The 22,472-nt window shown below is 42.1% G+C and overlaps 1 protein-coding gene across 1 annotated transcript in view; it reads left to right on the top strand.

Moving 5' to 3' along the window:
* Positions 1–22,472, top strand: part of heg1 (heart development protein with EGF-like domains 1) — a 118,472-nt gene that overhangs the window by 38,392 nt on the left and 57,608 nt on the right. The window contains exon 2 of the mRNA XM_078551304.1: positions 18,958–22,458. Coding sequence (XP_078407430.1) covers positions 18,958–22,458 — 3,501 coding nt within the window. The remainder of the gene's footprint in view (positions 1–18,957; positions 22,459–22,472) is intronic.

Raw genomic sequence — 22,472 nt, 5'->3', positions numbered from 1 at the left:
CAATAACTTCAGATTAAAGGTATTATGTCACTGTATTCCAGGACTCACAAGACCCATCCCTGGGACATTCTGCTTGGATTATTCCAGCCTATCTTTGTCATATTTGCTATGTCATCAGATGTGTGCTATAATAGGTGGTATATCTGCAGATGTGCAAACTTCTCCCATATGTGCCTTTGGATTTTTATCGGTTTTTATTTAAAATGAGCTAAATATAATACATTTTTGCATCTATATATGGCTAACAAAGTATCATGCACAATGTCACTGAAACTTACCCTTTTACACCAGAACCTTTCCTGCCCTGACTATGGACAATGGGCTGGCAGTACAATTCAGAGTTGTTGACTTGTATGACTATAACAATTGGCATTGCACTGAAGCAGCACAGGCAGTATAAATGCAGCATAAAACAATGGCTATTCAATCAGATGCTATCTGACCATTTCAAGTAAAGAGCCCAAGGGCAAAGTTTTCAATAAGATTATTTGTTGATTGCTCTCACAAGCCCAATCTGTGGAAATCCTCAGGGGGAAAGGGATGATGATTATGGCATCTTACACAGATACCATTGGTGGCTTTTTATTGGCATTACACTATTTAAAAACCACATAGATACTGACCCTTTCCTATTTTGCTTATTGAATCTTAAGTAATGTGACTTTTGCCATTTTGATGGTCTTTTGACTTCTGGAAACACTGAACATTATTTTTTTGTTGGGACTAGCTCATGTATTCCAGTTCATGGGTGTGACAGACAGGAAAGAGGAGCAGAGCCTTGTAACAATGTGTCTCCATCCCTTTTGTGCACGGTGGCAGCCCAAGGAAGGACGAGGCGTGGTGGAGATAGGCTGGGTAAAGGTGGCAAATAAAGACAGAAAGTGCTGGAAAAACTCAGCAGGTCTGACAGCATCTGTGGAGAGAGAAACAGAGTTAACGTTTTGAGTCCGCACGACTCTCCTTCAGAGCCAAAAGGTAAAGGTAGCTCCTGCTTTAAACTGGCAGCACCTTCATTTTGATATCCAAATTATGTGGCAGTGCATTTCGATGCCTCCCATATCTTTTTGTGCCCTTTACACTTTTGCGCAGCATCATTGCTGGCATCAATGTGTCTCCCAGTTGGAATCTTTTACCTTTCTCACGTCACGGTGATCATCAGGCAGCAGAGTCCGATTAACCATACCTACCAAGATGGCACCAGCCATATTTACTGGCACTATTGTTTCTACCTAGCAATGGCTGTGGGAAAATGTCTTCACAGAGCCTAGGTCAGCATAGAAGCACAGTCAGGGCTGTGTCATCTGTTGCAAGGATATCCGCTGCAAATATGCATCATAGAGTTGACACAGTCAGCAATAGAAGTGGCCTCAAGCCTGCACATGGAGTTTCCTTTATCTTCATTTTTAGCTAACACATTGTAATCCGCTGCTACCTCAGCCTTGGCAACGGCTGCTAACCGGATCCTTTGGGAGCGGCTGTGTCAGTTTCCACCCGAAATTCCATTCCGGCCTGCTTGGCACTTTGGATGGGCAGCTGACGGGGGCATGAAGATAGGGCCTGGGCATTAAATTTGCTTGGGTCTCATTGCCAAGATAAAGGCTGTTTGGCACTCACCTAACCCCCCCGCTGTGTGCACGCACAATTCCCTTTAAAATTGGTGATACATTGCATTTTTTTTCTTAGATCTTTCGAGTTTTCTTTGTCCACTTCCCATTTTAGTTTCCTAAAATACTGCCTGCTGTCCCACCCTTCCTCCTTCAGCTGGATTATGGACATCTCCATAGCAACTATTTATGTGCTCTGTAATCAGCCAATGGGTCTTGAAGGGCAGCACTAATCTGCCTCCTGTGATAGAGCAACCACTGCTGTGTAACCCTGTAGTGACCTGGCTGAGAGAAGGCAATTCCTGTGCAGTGACGGCATGTGAGTTCGAATCCCAGCTTCTCAGTGACGGTGTGCGAGTGCTGAGAAGTGATCTATTGCTGGATTTACTGGACCACCTCATGTTGAATAATGTATCCCTTTAGCTGCTATATGAAATAAAAACAAATATTTTGTATTATCATTCCAAAGGTTTCCAAAGCAGAATTACATACAACTGCTACCTACATATTACACAGTAATCACTTTGTGTCTGCAAAGTGTGATTCTACAACATATACAGCCTTCCAAGCAATCGGTCAGTGAATTCCTTTGTAACCACTGTTCCCACATAACCTCAGATCACCAGTGGCCAGGAGTTTCACCATTTATTTTGTTGCTTTTTTTATTACTGAACTAGACTAACATCTGTTTTAAATCAAATAACCAACGTGTAACAAAAATTTAATTTAGGTCGGAGGTTATCATAAAGCAGATTTACTCTTAGGATTTGTAGGATATTTTTTGCCCATACTTTCCATTGAACTTTTTTTGTGTATAATGGTTGTACCTGATTGGTTATTCCACTCTATTCGTAATAATTATATTTATTAAAGATTGTTTCTTTGCTAAATTGTTTAATTTTTCAGGTTATTTCCAATGGGAAAGTTTTTGACTTACAATACTGGGAGAGTTTTTCAGGGATATTTATATGATTAGACACGTATTCCGGAGGGAAAAAGTGAGGCCAGCTTGATAGAGAATGAACCATATGCTACATATACTTGCAATAATATTTTCTGGCATAAATCTATGTGTAAGTTTGAACAGATTGTCTCTCTGGTTGATGTACAATAATTCGGCACCATGTTCCATTTGCATTGCTCTCCCAGCTGTGTGGCAGATGAAATACTTACATTTCTTCAGCGTACAACAATGAAAAATACCTAAATAAATAGTAATGTCTCACGAACATTCAGACCAATGACAGGAAAGTCTTTGCGATGGGGTGAATGTTTGTTTCCTCCCAGAAATGTTAATTTTCATTCAGTAAAATAAATTTAATACTGCGGTAGTTATGCTTCTTCACACATTTAAATCCTTGTATTGTATATTATGAATCAAATGTTGTGTACAAAAGGATCCATAATTTTTTTTGGTATTAATTCTCTAGATATCAATGTCACTGGCACAGCCAATATTTATTGGCCATCCCTAGTTGCTCTTGAGGAGGTGGTGGTGAGCCTTCTTCTTGACCTGCTGCAGTCCATGTAATGATGTTACTCCCACAAAGCTAGTAGCTAGAAATTTCAAGGATTTTGACCCAGCTACGATGAAGTAATGCTACTATATATTGAGTCCAGAGCATGCATCAGTTGGATGGGAACTTGGAGGTGCTGGGGTTCCCATGCGCCTGCTGCCTTTGTCCTTCTAGGCGGTGGATGCTGAGAATTTGTGATGTGCTGCAGAAGAAACTTCGGTGATTTGTTGCAGTGCATCCTGTAGATAGAATTGTGTTTATGTTTGTCAGGTTGATGCAACTTTACTCCATTTTCCAGTGTTTGCAGATTCTGCTGCTTTTTTACATTGGCACATCATTTAATTTTACAGAGTTTAGGTACAGATTTGCAGAGCTTAAGTTTAGTAGCTCCCATTGGCTTGCAGAGCAACCTGGAACTTAATAGGACAAATTCCAGTCCCCACAGTCAGGCCTTTCTCTCCAGAACTCCATTGCTGAGCCAGACTGACTGTGTTCATTCCCAACGGTGCCCTGGTTTTGCCATTGGATTACCGTCAAACAGCCTGACTTGGTTTTAAACTTTCTTTATAGACACATTATTTTACAATCACCTCAACACCCCAAATTATCTCACTCCAATTGGGATAGTTGCTAATTGTTGATTCCTGTATGCTTTCATAGGGTGTGGGCTTCGCAGGCAGGGCCAGCATTTTGTAGCCCATCCCTAATTGTCCTTGAACTGAGTGGCTTGCTAGGCAATTTCAGAGGGCAGTTCAGAGTCAACTACATTGCTGTGGGCCTGGAGTCACATGTGGGCCAGACTAGGTAAGGATGGCAGATTTCCTTCCCTAAAGGACATTAGTGAACCAAACAGGTTTTTTTTTTACAAAAAATGATGATTGTTGTAATGGTCAACATTACTGAGACTGGCCTTCAATTCGATTTATTCATTGAAATAAAATTCCATATGGTGGGATTTGAACCCATGTCCCCAGAGCATTAGCCTGAGCCTCTGGACTATTAGCCTAGTGACATTACCACTATGTCACCATCACAGTTAATGATTAGTAAACTGACAAGCATGGGTTTGAGCCCTTGCTCAGTGAAAAACAAGTACCAGGAGCTCCTCATGAGCAAGATGGTGAACTTTACAACCCACCAGAAGATGTGTGAGTGCATTCCCACAATTCACCTGACCACACTCCGTTGGACATTGGTTCTTCCAGCTAAAGGTGTAGACCCTCAGCAGCTGCTTCTTGACAACTAAATCATGATAGTCACTGAACTCTGGATATATAGGGATGTGTTTCCACACACTGACTCCAAATCATTGATTCCAGTAGCTGTAAAGCCAGATTCAAAGTTCACACAGAAAATGCTGGAAAAACTCTACAGGTCTGACAGCATCTGTGGAGAGAGAAAAACCAAGTTAATGTTTCGACCCCTATGACCCTTCTTCAGAGTCATACAGACTCGAAACGTTAACTTTGTTTTTCCCTCTCCACAGATGCTGTCAGACCTACTGAGTTTTTCCAGCATTTTCTGTTTTTGTTTCAGATTTCCAGCATCCGCAGTATTTTGCTTTTTTCTAAGTTTACACGTCGGGCATCTGCTTTCAGCATGCTGGAAGGACCTCACACAGGAAAGCTTGCATCGTAACAGATGTCGAGATGACTAAATCCACGCACCAGACTTACCCATCACTTAATGCCTAATCTAAGTTCTCATATAAGACACTTTGGCAAAAAGGTGTGCCTGCCACCAAGCTTACTCCCCTTTAAAAGAACTCAGTAATTGGTAGGTGTAGGCCAAAGTCATCCCTCTCTGCAACCACCCACCCACCTTTTTGCTAGAAAAATAGTCCACAGATTGGGCCTGGATTTTGGAAGCCCACCAAAGGAAGACATTCTGCTGCATACCCTCTGTTGGAAACCAGTTATTAGCCAGAAGATGGCTCACTGCCTTCTCAAGGGCAATTAGGGATAGGCAATAAATGCTGGCCTAGCCAGCGACGCTCACGCCCCATGAATGAATAAAAAAAAAACAAAGTAACCAGGACAGTGGAGAACTCACATTCAGTAGAGTACAGAAAAATCTGGACAGAAAAGGATTAAGATCCCATTTTATTTAAAAGCCAGAGCTTAAAAATTCTATACGCTATGCCCTTTTTACAGGCGCTTCAGGGTCTAATATGTTCAGCAGGAGGAGGGCACTCATTATGAGCCAGGAGTGCTGCATCAAACAGGTTGATATAGATAAAAACAGGTGCGCAGAGCACAGACTTGAAACACGTATTAGGCTCTTGAATATGCAAATAAGAGACCTAAGGCCCATTTCTAGATCCAGAAGATTTAAGTGCTGAACAGAATACATTGGTGATCAGAATATAGCTTATACATTACAGAGATTGTTGCAAGTGGTTAAAAAATGAAAGAATTATATATCTATATATATATATATATAGCACCTTTGACAACCTCAGACTATGCCAAAGTGCTTTACTTTTTGAAGTGTTGTAATGTAGAAAACACAGCAGCCAATTTGAACCCAGCAAGCTCTTACAAACAACATGTAATAATGACCAGGTAATCTGCTTTTAATGATAGGGTGATAACTATTGGCCAAAACACTGGAGAGAACTCCCCTCCTTCAAAATAGCACCACAAGATCTTTTATAATTTACATGTTCAAGTCTCAGGACTAGGAAGTGAACCTACAACTTTTAACTCGAAGACAAGGTGCTATCAGCTGAGCCATGTCTGACATAAAGCACAATGCTTAATTGTATCAACTTCCAAAACAAAATGAATTGCAAGAATTGGTGAAATACTGAAAACTGTAGATTTTCATCTTTTCAATAATGGCCATTTGGAAAAATTATATTCGATCAAAATTACCAAAGTTCCCATGTTTTTTTTTGCACAGCTCAAAATGAATGTCTGCATTGAATACTAATTGTATTATAATTGTATTGAAGCACCTCAGAGTGCAACATGATGTATGTTGATAACTCCAATACTCCAATACCATTGTCTGATTGTCTGTGCAGCCCGAGGGGCTCTCAAAAGTCCCCAGCCCCTCGGTGCTCTGTGGCAGAAAGGCCTTAGACAGTGACCTTTCCCCATTGCGCCTTTGCGGCGGCTGCCCCAAGCTTTAGTGCGTCCCTCAGCACGTAGTCCTGGACTTTGGAATGTGCCAGTCTGCAACACTCGGTCGGGGACAACTCTTTGCGCTGGAAGACCAACAAGTTTCGGGCAGACCAAAGAGCGTCTTTCACCGAGTTGATGATCCTCCAGCTGCAGTTGATGTTTGTCTTGGTGTGTGTCCCTGGGAACAGCCCATAGAGCACAGAGTCCTGTTTCACAGAACTGCGTGGGATGAACCTCGACAGAAATCACTGCATCTCTCTCCAGACCTTCTTTGCAAAGGCACAATCCACAAGGAGGTGAACAACAGTCTCGTCCCCACCACAGCCACCTCGAGGGCAACGTGCAGAGGGGGTGAGACTCCTGGCGTGTTGGAAGGATCTGACAGGGAGGGCCTTTCTCACCACCAGCCAAGCTACGTCTTGGTGCTTGTTGGAAAGTTCTGGCGATGAGACATTCTGCCAAATGACTTTGACAGTCTGCTCGGGGAACCATCCCACAGGATCCACCCTCTCCTTTTCCCGCAGGGCCTCCAAGACGTTACGTGCCGACCACTGCCTGATAGACTTGTGGTCAAAGGTGTTTCTCTGCATAAATTCCCCATGTTGTTGTTTCAGGACAAATATCATAACAGGAATTTGTAAAACAATATACCTGGGAACTTTGGACATGAATGAATGCTATTGCTGTCAATGTCAGCATGAAGCAAACAAGAAATTCTGAACTTCTCTCTAGCTGCTTCTCCCTAGCTCCTTTGGTCTAAAATATGAGAGGAATGTATTTTTTTTAATGAAGACTTCTAATCATTGTCTCTGCAAGAACAAACGATAGGAAGGAAATCTCAAATCCCCTTGCACTGTGTAACCTCCATATTTAGTGCTAGAGCTTTTGTTAACCTAGACCCCCTGTTGCTGCCAATTGTTCCCCACCCCTAATTACCACATCCGCAGTAAGTTTTCAAAACAGTCCACTGCAAGGGTTTCCTGCCTGTTGACAAATGATTGACCATCACAGCGCCACCTTCTGTAGAAGTATGAACTGTACAAGTGGTCTTTGAGTTTATTTTAATCACGGTAAAACTACATTTCCCTACACATTATTGTGGATTAATGACTACAACAATGGATTGTAGTTCCACTGACCATCGTAAATTAATACTGAGACAATTTTGATTTTATTCAACTTCCCTGAGCACTAAAAGTCAGTTAAATCACATTTTTGCACAAGGGTTTCAAATATATTGTACACAACAGTTTATTTAGATATCAACATTTATATAATCAAATAGAAATGTTTAAAGGATTGCAGTACAAGGACAATTAGCTAGTTATTTATATTTTCCTCATTTTACATTTATTTTTCTCCACTTCTTAAAGTCCTTCTGTGACATAAACTATTCTCCAGCGCAGAGGGAGAACCATGACTGGGTGCCAGGCCCCTGTAGGTAGCAATCTTGAACTAACCATGAGGTGCACAAGAGTGACTGTGACTCCTTTGATTTTCTATCAGTCTCAATGAGAAGTGTGATCCCTTCACACAGTCTAGATAGATAAAATGATAGTTTATCTTTAGATTTACAAACTATACCCATTCTTCCTATTCACAACATTAAAATATCTGCTACTGGGTAGCTTTTCCAGCAACCAAACAAATCTTATTTAGGTACATGTTGCATCTACTTAAGAAGGATCATGTAATTAATAAATGATTCATCTTAATATGTCTTTTTAATTTCCTATATAATATCCATCTTCTTTAAGAAATAAATGCATTCATTTTAATTATTTTATCTTTTTTGAATAGGTTTACAAGCAAAAATAAATGGAATTAAATAATTACTGATCAATCAACAACTAATCTTTGAATGAACTGAGCCTGTGTTTGCTTAATAACTATAGACTTTTTGGCCCCAAATGGAGACCGTTCCACCTTAGTAACAGAATAATACATTGTGCCACCCTTCTCAAGAAGCATATAATCAACCTATAAAAGTAGATTCTGGAAATCTGAAATAAAAACAGAAAATGCTAGAAATACTTAGCAGGTCAGGTGGCTTTTATGGTGAGAGAAACAGTGTTAATGGGCTGGATTTTCAAAGTGGGGTCGGGAACCCAACACCCAGATGAATTCGGAATCCCGATCCTGTGTCTCAACTGCATTACTCTCGTGAAGCTATTTTTAAAATTAAATACCTGAATTGGGCAGGAGGCGAGCTTGGCACCCATTTAGTGGCACCAAGAACCTCTAGGAGGTGGGAGCTGCCTGCCTGCTGCCAGCAGCAAAGACAGGTGGCAGCCATGTTGGGGCCTGCCACTGTCTTGTCATAGAGAGCAGCTGGCTCATCAGAAGGTCACAGAGGTGATATGATTGCTCAAGACAGCAACTGGGCCAAACAAAGGTAATTCACACATTTCTGCCAGATTACCCAAAGGCCCGAAAACTTTCTCTGTCACAAGATTAACCTCTCTTCAGCCCAATGGCAAACCTGACAGCTGTGCATTAACATGCACCAGATTGTTTGGGTTTGCTGACATAAAAATTAAAAATTGAATTCCTGACTGCACAGTCTCCATAACAAGCTCCTAAAAGAGCTTAATGAGCTGTTAATTGGCAGCGAGTGAGTATTCTGTTTCACCACACACACACCACCCCCACCCCCATCCCCACCGGCCCTTCAAAAATTTCAAACTGCCTGGAGGCATCTGGATCCAATGATGACCTCTGGGACTGCGATTTTGAATTTGCGCCTGGTCTCAAGGCCACAATCATTTGAGAATCCAGTTCAACATTTTAGGTTGATAATCTTCATTTTATATTATGTATAACACTGCTTCTATTCTTAAAAGTTCCTAGTTGAAATATACTATACAATTTTCCATCTAAATTTGTGCACAGAGTTATGTATAAATTCTGGATTAGCTCTGTTTTTGATTTTGTTTATGTGGGTGTTCAAAAGGGGGATTGTTTTCCATCCTGTAACATCAATAAACTTGTCAGCAACTTTTTAGGAGTTTCTGATAAATAATTGGAAAGCACCAGACCTATGAACACGAACATATTGTACATTCTCACTCCTATCTTGTTTTTGACAAAATCCTACAAAAAAATCCTTTACTATACCTCTTCGTTTGTGAATGCGCTGCTCAATGATGGAGAACGTTTACCCAGGTTATCAGAGTCACAGGAACCTATGTGAAAGTGTCAGTTAGTTTTCAGACAAGGAGGTATAAGGAGTAATTTTATGAATTTGGACTCCCACTGTGAAGCTTTTCCTGCCGAACATGGATATTGGGAATATTTGCAAGGAAATCAACAGGCCCTTCCACTAAAATCCTGTAGGTCTTTCCCTATCATATACGAATAGGTGAAGCCTTGTGCTGAGAGCGTAGATTCATAACATTTACTCCACAATATCTTCAAACAGAGCATGAAAGAATCCACAATGATTTTATTTTTTCTCTCAATTTATTCATCATTTTCATAACTCTCAAGCCCTAAAGTAGAAGATGGCAACAATTTTTTCCCTTAATTTCTTGCACCTAGAATTATAGGAGGAGAATTTGGTACCAGCACACCCTTTTTCCATGTTACAATGGTGACTACACTTCAAAGGGATTTAGTGGGCAGTAAAGCTCTTTGAGGTGTGCATTGGTTGTGAAAAGCACTTTATAAATGCAAGTCTTTTTTTTTAAAGAATTGGAGTTGAAGGGGACCAATTTATGTTCATAATCTTTTATGTGAAATACCCCTGTAGAAGTGTCCGGGCCTAAAACAGGTATCAGAACCACTGGAGATGCTAATCAGGGGTCTGATACTTGTTTTAGAATGTCATTACCAAATGTGGCATAAACTGGGCAGAGCATGGGTATATAGAAGCTAAACAGTGATTCTGAAAAGCTAAGTGAAGAGTTTTTCACGGACATCAGTGTGGAGTCAGGAGGAGCAGAATCCTAGGCCAGAATCTTCCATTCTGGAGTCTAAGCTCAGTGGTGGGTGCAGAATTAAAAGTTGGTGCGGCGGGGGGTGGTGGTGGCAGAAATGCGATCTCACGCTGTTCAGCATTACATATACATTTGTGAGGAGCTCACCAAATCTCACAGCAGGGGTAGGCAGGAAGTCTCCATCCCCGCCATTACCTCATGGGGTTGAAGGTCCGGGCGCCATATTTAAAGGGCACCTGGACAGCCATTCACTCACTAGGCCTGGAGCTCTGGATTCTGCTGAGACCAGGATGTTGCAGACTAGACAACATGTGGCCTCATCGTTCAGTGAAGCCTCCCTGGAAATTCTCCTCCAGGCCGTTCAGGAAAGACAGGAGGTTTTGTTTTCCAGGGATGGCAGCAGGAGACCCTCCCATCTGAACACGACAGTCTGGATAGAGGTTGCAGCAGAGGTTAGCGCCTGTGGGGCCCACCAAAGAACTGCCCAGGGGTGCACGAAGAGGATGAACAACCTGCTGCCCTCTGCCAGGGTAATTGGCAGTGTCTACTCACTGCAAACTGACACGCTTAAGGGCATCAGGCTGTCTAAGTGTGTGAGTGCACAGGGATGTCAGACAGGAGTTTGAGTTGCAGGACTCAGCAGCAGATGGGACATGTGCACTGCATGTGTACCATCCACATCATGCTGTCAATGTTCCATCAGTTGCAGGACATCCTGCTTGTTAATCACTTAACGGGGAGGGCTCAGGAGCTGCCTTGGGCTTGCATGCTCCTAATCTGCTCATGCACTCTTTGGGACGACACTCAATCTTTCTGTCTGTTTGCAAGACAAGAACACCCACAATAAGAGGGAGCAGGACAAGACTGGAGGCAGCATTCTGGACATTTGAGTCCTCTCCATTTTGAGGAGCAGGGCTGTCGAGATAGCCGGGGAGGAGCAGGACCATGCCTTTGTGGAAAGTGAGATAGGACTCCCCCAGGAAGCCAAAGTGGAATCCTCCACTCTGCAGTTGTCAGATGCACCTACAGAGTAACAAATTGCTTTAATTAAGGAGCCTGCTAAGGCATCCACTAAACCTTTCCTTTCCCCATTTCTGGTGCCTGCAAGAAAAGGGAGAGTCCCATAACAGAGAGCAGCCATAGCTCCATCTCCAACCCCACCTCTGAGGATGATGCCTCAGGGGATGCATCATCACGGTGTTCATCTGCACCCTCCACCAGCGCAGGTACATTCACCTCAGTGCGTGCACATTCTAGACTAAGCTCAGGGTCACAATGTAACACGGATCCACAGCTGGTGGAGAAAGTGACAGCCGAGGTCTCTGACACTTGGAGGACTGCTGAAGATCAGGCCCCTGCTCAGCCCCATGTAGATGATGAGTCTCTGGACTTGTCCATGAGAGATATGTTAGAGATGCAGTGATAGGCAGGGGAACATTAGGCAGAAATGCCAGAGGCCATGTGCACAGTGGACCAAGGGATGGAGGGGTCTGTCCATATTCTGTCTGATGTTGTGGATCCGCCATGCGAGCACTCGGCTGCCTGCTTGGAAAAGGTGGCAGCCGCCTTGGAGACCCAGCAGAACACACAGTGGCTGCGGACCTGTGCTCAACCCTGCAATCCATTTGTCTAGCCATGAGTGCAGCGCTGCACTGGTGAGGTGAGAGGGGGATGGGGCACCTCGACCTTCCTCCCGGTGCCCCTTCACCTCAAGGAGTCAGGGAGATGCCATCGGGCACCCACAGGGAGGAGGAGCACGAGCCATGCACCCTTCGGGCTTCAGCCCAGGGCACTCCAAGGGTGCCCTGCTGCTCCACCTTCCCTCTGCCAGTGACCCCATTGCCTCCAGCAGGTCAGCACCTCAGCAGGAGACCCTTAGCAGGACAGGGCCCCTTAGGCCTCAGGCTACTAGAGGATGCCCGCCAAAGTCATCACAGTCAACAGGGCATCGCAGTGAGCAGGCTGCTTCCACCTCGGCTGCAGATGTTGGGGCTGCAGCTAGATGTAATAATAGAAAAAGAAAGATATAGAAGTTATGGAGGCACAGGTGTATAAACATTGTATATACTTTCGGCACTTGTAAATAGATGTTCGCTTGCAGTTTGGAATTGTCCTGGATTCCATCTTGCTGTTAGTTTCTTCAATGTTGTGGGCATTTAAAAATGAGGAATTTGGGCATCCATCGGAATCTGAGAATGAAATTCAGTTCTCGCCCCTTGTCAATATAGTGCTTACTGAATAATCCCACATGTTTTTTGATTATGCACTAGCCATCATTTGTGAGTGTGCGGCCTGGGCACACATCATGCAAGCCATTACTTGTAGCTCACCATATGTTCTGACCTCTGAAAATGATGTCTTGCAGAGCGTTCAGTGAGGTCATTGCATCTCCTGCTGCAGTTGCCCTGACCTGAGATGTGGGTGGATGCAAGGAGTACTCGAGGAGAGTGAAACCTGCTATGTGAGTGGCAAGGCGCACTGTAGATGCAGTTTCTGGGTTGAAAGGGTGAAGCTGTACACTGTCTTCTTAACAATAGAAAACCAGAGGCTGCCCTATATGTTTGGAGAAAGCTGTATGGGCATGTCCAGTTGTTCCTGGCCATCCTTGGTGATTTGTCATTTTGAGCTAACATGTAGGTGAAAGCTACATGTAAGGAGGCAACAGGCAAGTTAGCCTTGACTGTGAGAGGGATTGAGGGTAGGATTAAAGAGGTATGTGTGCAGCTGACTGAAGCCTTTGTTAGGCATCACATGGAAATTTGTTTGGCTTGCTCATCTCCTTATCAAAGGTCACAGTGGACCTCTGTTATGACACAGCCGATGGTAAATGTTGAGTTATTTAAATCCCAAAGGGAAACTTGAAACAACTGTCATAACTTGTTTTGCCGTTTGTATAAATTTCGAGGTGCGTGCCTTGAATTCAGTAGTAATAAGACACCAAGTCTTATAGGTTTTGCAAAACTAGATAAACATTTATTAATGAGGGAAATGATTTTTAAATACATGCATAGATATACAAAATACTACTATGATAACTTCCAAATCCCCTAATCAATCTAATTCCCTGTTACACTTTCGTTAAGGCAACAGTAAGACACGTAGATTTTAAAAAACCCAGGCAAAGAAACATGTTACCCTGAACAAGTCAAATTCAAAGTGAGTTTTCTTAACTTCAGTCCTTTGACGACAGCAGCTTGAGGCATAGATGCTGAAGGCATTTCCACACTTGTAAGACCTTAAAATGCCTCCCCTTACAAACAGTCTTCTCTTCTTTATACATATTTCCCTCTTTGAATGCATTTCCCATTGTTTCACTATGTCTTTGGACTTTATCTTCCTGATAATAAAAACCTCTCATAGAACTAAGTTTTACCAGTAGTCTTTGGGAAAAATAAACACACTCTTTCTAAACTTCACCTGGCTAAGTGACACGTTTCACTCCCTCTTTTGAAAACAATCTAGTCTGGTTTATTTAAAAAATGCAAATGTTCTCTTGACACCTATGTTTCTAAACTTCCCCATGTTTACCTAGTTAACTTTTCAAACCGAACTTCTCTTCTTACATCAAAGCACCCAGACTAATTCAATTAAGTCTCACACACTCAGAAACATAGACACATCCCACTATTACTCTATTTTACAAAAAATTCCAATAATATTATGAGAATTATTATATCTTCCTGACGACCTCGCAACCAAAGTGCACCAAGCCTCATTGAAGGACCGGGGTATTAGTCCATGAGGTGAGAGAGAGTAGAATGGGCCTGTGTGCTGGATTGTGCCAAGGGCTGTGAGGTTATTCATATGAAGCATCAACAGCTCCAACCAGATTCTGCAGTGTCCATTAGGGAAAATTATATACCTTGGCTGGGGTGTCCAGAATGACGGATCACAGCCTCGCACTAATACGAAGGCCATCTTGGACTGAGACCTACAGGAGTCTCTACAACTGGAGGGTCCGGAGTGGTTGCTACTCGACAGCCCATAGTGCAGGTGAGGGACCCACAGTGAGTTGGCTCCAAAGTAACCTCAAAACTTTTCAGCATGGTCAGCCATGACCAGTCACCTGAGAGGATGGAGATTTGGAGATGGGAGTTTGCTGCCATCCACCAGCTGTGCTCCTTGTAGGCATCCACCTCCCTCCCTCCCTTCATCCCTGTCTCTGATGGCAGTAGTTGGCAAATTGCACAGAATGAACGGCAACTCCAGACTTTGCTGGGATCTGGATTTTATGAGACCCATGAGTCTGGGAGCATCCATGCTGCTGTGTGGGCTTCATCATAGAGAGAAGAACACAGCTGAGCATGGTTCTCATCCAGTTGCTTCATGATATTAGGATGTCCCTTTATTTGGCCAACTGTGCTCACCTTGATCTCCATTTGTTCACTAAATTGGCAGATAAATTGGTTCTGCATCCAAACCTGATAGGAAATGGGCAGCGTGCCTGGAACATGCAAAAACATCAAATTAAGACTTCAAATTAAGCCCAAGCCCTTATTTACTTAAAACCAGCGAGTTGCAGACATCAATCAGGCATACCGAATCAGCTCAACAGTCAGAGCCCTGGAAAATTCGGGAGAGCTGACCTACAGATAAGTCATAGGAAGTGGGTTGGGCGGGAGAATTTTATGGGATGGGGCGAATGTGCGGTGCCAGCAGCCCACAGTATTGCTGTGGATCTAGGGGCGGAATCTTCTGGTCTTCTGATAGTCGAGAAGGTGCAGATAAACACTTACCTGTTAATTTTTGTGTAATGTACTCCATTGTACGGCGTAAAATGTAGTGATTTGGGGGAGGAGGTGGCGTAGTGGTATTGTCAATGGACTAGTAATTCAGAGACCCATGATAATGCTGTGGGGACCTATGTTTGAATTCCACCACGGCAGATAAATTCAATTAAAAAAAAACTGGAATTAAAGTTCTAATGATGACCATAAAACCATTGCCAATTGTTGTAAAAACTCACCTGGTGCACTAATGTCCTTTAGGGAAGGAAATCTTTTGTTCTTACCTGGTCTGGCCTACATGTGACTCCGGACCCACAGCAATGTGGATGACTCTTAAATGCTCTCTGAAATGGCCGAGCAAGCCATTCAGTTGTATCAAACCATTTCAAAAGTCTAAAAGGAGTGAAACCAGATGGACCACCCAGCGTCAACCTAGGCACCGGAAATGACGACGGCAAACTCAGCCCTGTCGACCCTGCAAAGTCTTCCTTGCTAACATCTGGGGGCCAGTGCCAAAATTGGGAGAGCTGTCTCACAGACTAGTCAAGCAACAGCCTGACATAGATATACTCATGGAATCATACCTGACAGATAATGTCCCAGACACCACTATCACAATCCCTGGGTATGTCCTGTCCCACTGGCAGGACACACCCAGCAGAGGTGGTGGCACAGTGGTATACAGTCGGGAAGGAGTTGCCATGGGAGTCCTCAACTTCAACTCCAGACCCAATTAAGTCTTGTGGTATCAAGTCAAACATGGGAAAGGAAACCTCTTGTTGATTACCACCTACTGCCCTTCCTCAGCTGATGAATCAATACTCCTCCATGTTGAACACCCCTTGGAGAAGCACTCAAGGTGGCAAGGGTGCAGAAGGTACTCTGGATGGGGGGCTTCAATGTCCATCACCAAGAGTGACTCGGTAGCACCACTACTGACCGAGCTGGCCGAGTCCTGAAGGACATAGCTGCTAGACTGGGTCTGCGGCAGGTGGTGAGGGAGGCAATAAGAGGGAAAAACCTACTTGCTCTCATCTTCACCAACCTGCCTGCCACAGATGTATCTGTCCATGACAATATCAGTAGAAGTGACCACCACATGGTCCTTGTGGAGGCGAATTCCATCTTCACATTGAGGATACCCTCCATCCTGTTGTGTGGCACTACCACCGTGCTAAATGGGATAGATTTCGAACAGATCCAGCAACTCAAGACTGGGCAACCATGAGGCGCTGTGGGCCATCATCAACAGCAGAATTGTACCCAACCACAATCTGTGTACTCAACCACAATCTCATGGCCCAGCATATCCCTCCCTCTGCAATTACCACCAAGCCAGCAGATCAACTATGATTCAATGAAGAGTGCGGGAAGGCATGCTAGGAGCAGCACCAAGCATACCTAAAAATGAGGTGTCAACCTGCTGAAGCTATAACACAGGACTACTTGTGTGCCAAACAGCATAAGTAGCAAGTAATAGACAGAGCTAAGCGATTCCACAACTAATGGATCAGATCTAAGCTCTGCAGTCCTGCAACATCCAGTTGTGAATGATGGTGGACAATTAAACAACTCACTCGAGGAGGAGGCTCCACAAATATCCCCATCCTCAATGATCGGGGAGCTCAGCACATCAGTGCAAAAGATAAGGCTGAAGCATTTGCAACAATCTTCAGCCTGAAGTGCCGAGTGAAGGATACATTTCAGCCTCCTCCGGAGGTCCCCAGCATCACAGATGCTAATCTTCAGCCAGTTTGATTCCACATGATATCAAGAAATGGCTGAAGGCACTGGTTACTGCACAGGCTATGGGCCCTGACAATATTCCAGCAATAGCACTGAAGACTTGTGCTCGAGAACTTGTTGCACTCCTAGCCAAGCTGTTGCAGTATAGCTACAACATTGGCATCTACCTGGCAATGTGGAAAATTGCCCAGCTATGTTCTGTACACAAAAAGCAGGACAAATCCTGATGGGCCAACTACCGCCCCATCAGTCTACTCTCCATCATCAGTAAAGTGATGGAATGGGTCAGCAACAGTGCTATCAAGCAGCACTCGCTGAGCAATAAACTGCTCACTGACATTCTGTTTGGGTTCCACCAGGGCCACCCAGCTCCTGATCTCATTCCAGCCTTGGTTCAAACATGGACAAAAGTGCTGAACTCCAGAGATGAGGTGAGAGTGACTGACCTTGACATCAAGGCAGCATTTGACCGGGTGTGGCATCAAGAATCCCTAGCAAAACTGGAGTCAATGGGAATCAAGGGTAAAAATCTCTGCTGGTTGGAGCCATACCTTGCACAAAGGAAGATGGTTGTGACTGTTGGAGGTCAAGTATCTCAGTTTCAGGATATCACTGCAGAAGTTCCTCAGGGTAGTGTCCTAGGCACAACCATCTTCAGCTGCTTCATCAATGACCTTCCTTCATAAAGTCAGAAGTGGGGATGTTTACTGATGATTGCACAATGTTCTGCATCACTTGCGACTCCTCAGATACTGAAGCGGTCCATGTCCAAATGCAACAAGACCTGGACAATATCCAGGCTTGGGCTGACAAGTGGCAAGTAACATTTATGCCACACATGTGCCAGGCAATGACTATCTCCAACAAGAGAGCATCTAACCATCATCCCTTGACATTCAATGGCATTACCGTCGTTGACTCCTGGACTACCAACATCCTGGGTGTTACCATTGACCAGAAACTAAACTGGGCTAGCTATATAAATGTTGTGCTACAAAAGCAAGTCAGAGGCTAGGAATCCTGCGACGTGTAACTCACATCCTGACTCCCCAAAGCCTGTCCACCACATGGCATAAGGCAGGAGTGTGATAGAATACTCTCCACTTGTCTGGATGGGTGCAGCTCCAAAAACACTCAAGAAGCTTGACACCATCCAGGACAAAGCAGCCTGCTTGATTGGTACCACATCCACAAACGTTCACTCTCTCCACCACTGACACACATTGGCAGTAGTGTGTACCATCTACAAGGTGCATTGCAGGAACTCACCAAGCCTCTTTAGACAGCACCTTCCAATGCACGATCATTCCATCTAGAAGGACAAGGGCACAGACACATGGGAACACCATCACCTGGAAGTTCCCCTCCAAGCCACTCACCATCCTGACTTGGAAATATATCGCCGTTTCTTCACCATTGCTGGATCAAAATCCTGGAACTCCCTCCCTAACAGCACTGTGGGTGTACCTACACCACATGGACTGCAGCAGTTCAAGAAGGCAGCTCACCACCACCTTCTCAAGGGCAATTAGGAATGGGCAATAAATGCTGGCCCAGCCAACAACACCCACATCCTGTGAATGAATTTAAAAAATGTACTCAGGTAGAGTAAAGCTACTGGGAGAGAATCAAAATTGGCACTAGGATTGGATAACAAAGAGGTCAAGCTCAAGGATTGTGGGAAGTGGTTTAAGGTTGATCTAAAGTTGGATAATGTTGGGGTGGTTACAACATGGTGTAGGTAACAAGGATCAAAGATCAAGGCTGGGTAACATACAGCAAGAATCAAGATATGGATTCGGATTCAGCAATATTGGGGAATGTATCAAGATCAACATTTTTTTCATTCACGGGTCTTTAAAGCTTTGCTCTATCTAATTAACTGCTCCATTATACAAGTTCATCATCATTAGCTCATGTACAGCAGTGGCATTTCCTTTGATAGCCAAATGCAGAAGTAATTTAGTTGCTATTCAGTACAAGACAGTGCCACTTATGTATATTTGAAACACCACATTACATGCCTTAATCTACTTTAAAACCTGAAATGAAATTGAGAAAGTTTTACAATGGTACAAATTCACACACTCCTGAAGTAGTAGCGACATTATGATCTATTTTATTCTCACACATTTGACATTCTATATGTATGCCTAACGTTATATTCTAGAGCAATTCCTTGTAAACTTCAGTCACTTGACATTTTCACTTGTTGTTGTTGTAATATCCTGCTACCTATAAATAAAACAAAAAGATGTTTGGAGTTGACCACAGTGCTTTTTGTTCTTTGTTTTTAGGGCCTGGGAGTAGAAATCAGACATACAGTAGCATAACGTCGGAAAACAGGACTCATGATTCTCAAAATAACAGCACATATATCTCCAGTACAGGAGAAGTGGACCTTCATCTGTTACCTAATAGCACATTTATGGAAAAAAATGGATTGCCCATATCTTTTATGCCAGCTACCAGCAGTTCACAAAGTCATTCACCAGCCATGACTTCAATATCAGAATTTGAAGAAAGTATTACAACTGACTCTGAATCGACAAATCATTCATATTCTACAGTACCTTCAAGAGACATTATATCTACAGATCTGTTTGATTCTAGAAGTCATCCTTTTACATCATCTTTAGACAATGAAACTTCAAGAACAGATGAAGAATTTAGAGGCTGGCTTTATGACGCAATGTCAGAAGAGACTGATAATCATGAAAGATTGTTAACTGCTTCACCTGGTGTTTCTGAAGGACCTTTATATACTGCACCAAATGTTTTAAAAATGCTTTTAAATACTTTGCCAAATGTATCTAAAAGATCCTTAACTATTGAACAGAACAATTCAGAAAGATCTTCAAGTATTTCACCAACTGATTCTGAAGTATCCAGTATTTTACAATATATTTCTGAGAGGTCTTTAAATAGCATACAGAACTATACTAAAAGATCTTTAAATATTTCACCGAATGATTCTGAAAGATCAGGTACTTCAACAAATTATTTTAAAAGATCTTTAAGCACATCACCAAATGATTCTGAAAGATCAAGTACTTCAACAAATTATTTTAAAAGATCTTTAAGCACATCACCAAATGATTCTGAAAGATCAAGTACTTCAACAAATGATTTTAAAAGACCTTTAAGTACTTTTTCAAATGATTCTGAAATATCTACTATTAGTGCTCAAAATGATTCTGAATGGTCAAGCACATTGATAAATGCTTTTGAAAACTCTTCAAACTCTTCACCAAGTGATACTGAAAGGCCAAATACTTCACTGAATGATTTAAAAAAATCGTTAAGTACTTTGTCAAATTATTCTAAAACATCTACAGTTAGTGCCCAGAATGATTCTGAATGGTCAAACACATTGACAGATATTTTTGAAAACTCTTCAAACTCTTCACCAAGTGATACTGAAAGGCCAAATATTTCACTGAATGATTTAAAAAAATCGTTAAGTACTTTGTCAAATTATTCTAAAACATCTACAGTTAGTGCCCAGAATGATTCTGAATGGTCAAACACATTGACAGATATTTTTGAAAACTCTTCAAACTCTTCTCCAAGTGATACTGAAAGGCCAAATATTTCACTGAATGATTTAAAAAAATCATTAAGTACTTTGTCAAATTATTCTAAAACATCTACAGTTAGTGCCCAGAATGATTCTGAATGGTCAAACACATTGACAGATATTTTTGAAAACTCTTCAAACTCTCCACCACGTGATTCTGAAAGATCAGGTACTTCAACAAATGATTTTAAAAGACCTTTAAGTACTTTGCCAAGTGATTCTAAAATATCTACTATTAGTGCTCAAAATGATTCCGGATGGTCAAGCACATTGATAAATGCTTTTGAAAACTCTTCAAACTCTTCACCAAGTCACACTGAAAGGTCAAATACTTCACTGAATGATTTTAAGAGATCTTTAAGCACATCACCGAATGATTCTAAAAAGTCAAGTACTTCAACAAATGATTTTAAAAGACTTTTAAGTACTTTGCCAAATTATTCTAAAACATCTACTATTAGTGCTCAAAATGATTCTGACTGGTCAAGTACATTGATAAATGCTTTTGAAAACTCTTCAGACTCTTCACCAAGTGACACTGAAAGGCCAAATACTTCACTGAATGATTTTAAAAGACCTTTAAGTACTTCGCCAAATGTTTCTAAAATATCTACAGTTAGTGCCCAAAATGATTCTGAATGGTCAAGCACATTGACAGATATTTTTGAAAACTCCTCAAACTCTCCACCACGTGATTCTGAAAGATCAGGTACTTCAACAAATGATTTTAAAAGATCTTTAAGTGCATCACTGAATGATTCTGAAAGATCAAGTACTTCAACAAATGATTTTAAAAGGCCTTTAAGTACTTTGCCAGAAGATTCTAAAATATCTACTATTAGTGCTCAAAATGATTCTGAATGGTCAAGTACATTGGTAAATGCTTTTGAAAACTCTTCAAACTCTTCACCAAGTGATACTGAAGGATCTTTAAGTACTTCACCGAATTATTCAAAAAGATCTTTAAGTACTTCATTGCATGACTCTGAAAGAGTGAGTATTTCACCAAATGTTTCAGAAAGTGCTTTAAATAGTGCTCAAGATTATTCTGAAAACTCTCTAAGTACTTCACTGAATGATTCTAAAAGTTCTACACCAAATAATTCTGAAAATCCTTTAAGTACTTCATTGAGCAGCTCTGAAATACTCAATACTGCAACAAATAGTTCTGAAGAGACAATTCATTCACATTCAACATCTATACCTATGGATTTTAATGATGTTACCAATGGGTTGGACGCAGTAAGGTCACTGAGTATACCTTCCACACAGTCAGTTGATACTCAGACAATTGGTTCAAGGTTGACAAGTCACTCCCTTTTTATCTCAGGTGCTGAAACTGTAACAGCAACAAGTCATTTACTTTCCAGAATTACAGATGATTTCTTAAATACTACAGTTCTGTCTGAAATATACAATGTTGAGAACTTGATTACAACAACATTGTCTTCAATACAGTCAGATTCTGAAGGCTTAGTGAATGATTTCACAGAGTTAAGTTCTAACTTTATTCCAGCTAATACTTCTAAACTAGACTTAGCTGAATCAGAAATTAATAGTTCTGTTAAAACGCAAGTTGTAAGAACAACAACAAGCACTACTCTGAGGAGTGTACTTCCTGAAGGAACACCAGACTATCCCAGAACTTCACTGCCTATAATAACAAGTGCTCATTTGTCATTTTCTACCATGGAACCGCCTATTAGAGAAGCAGGAAGAACATCCTCAGCACCAATTGTAATAACATCTGGGCCTCATACTAGAAGATATACTACAATTTCACAACTTCCTGCTGTCACACCAAAGCCTGCACTAATTAGTACAACAGGAAGTGAATTTGCCACTGAATGGACTAGTCCAGCTGTTTTTATGAGTACTTTAAATGGAGATGAAACAACAGAGACTAGCTTGCCTACAACTGCTGTTATTAAGCCAACTGAACCAACCAGTACAAGAACTTCAGTTGGCATGAAGTTTTTGACCAGCACAAGGTCTTCGACTAGCACAAGGACCTCAACTAGCACAAGGTCTCCAGTTAGTACAATGATGCTAACAAACACAAACATTTTGAAAAATATCACGGAGATTCCAACTACTCCTACAAAAACACTGACAAGCACAAAGTCTCCTACTACTAAAGGAAGAGTTACTCCTGAGCCAATGACTGTGATTCAAGTTACCAGTACAAGTATACCTAAAATCTCTACAGTATCCACAGGTAATGTAGAATCG

This window comes from Cetorhinus maximus, chromosome 11, assembly GCF_964194155.1.
Source record: "Cetorhinus maximus chromosome 11, sCetMax3.hap1.1, whole genome shotgun sequence".
NCBI lineage: Eukaryota > Metazoa > Chordata > Chondrichthyes > Lamniformes > Cetorhinidae > Cetorhinus > Cetorhinus maximus.
The sequence above is the reverse complement of the archived record's forward strand: the minus strand, read 5'-3'. Positions and strand labels throughout refer to the sequence as shown.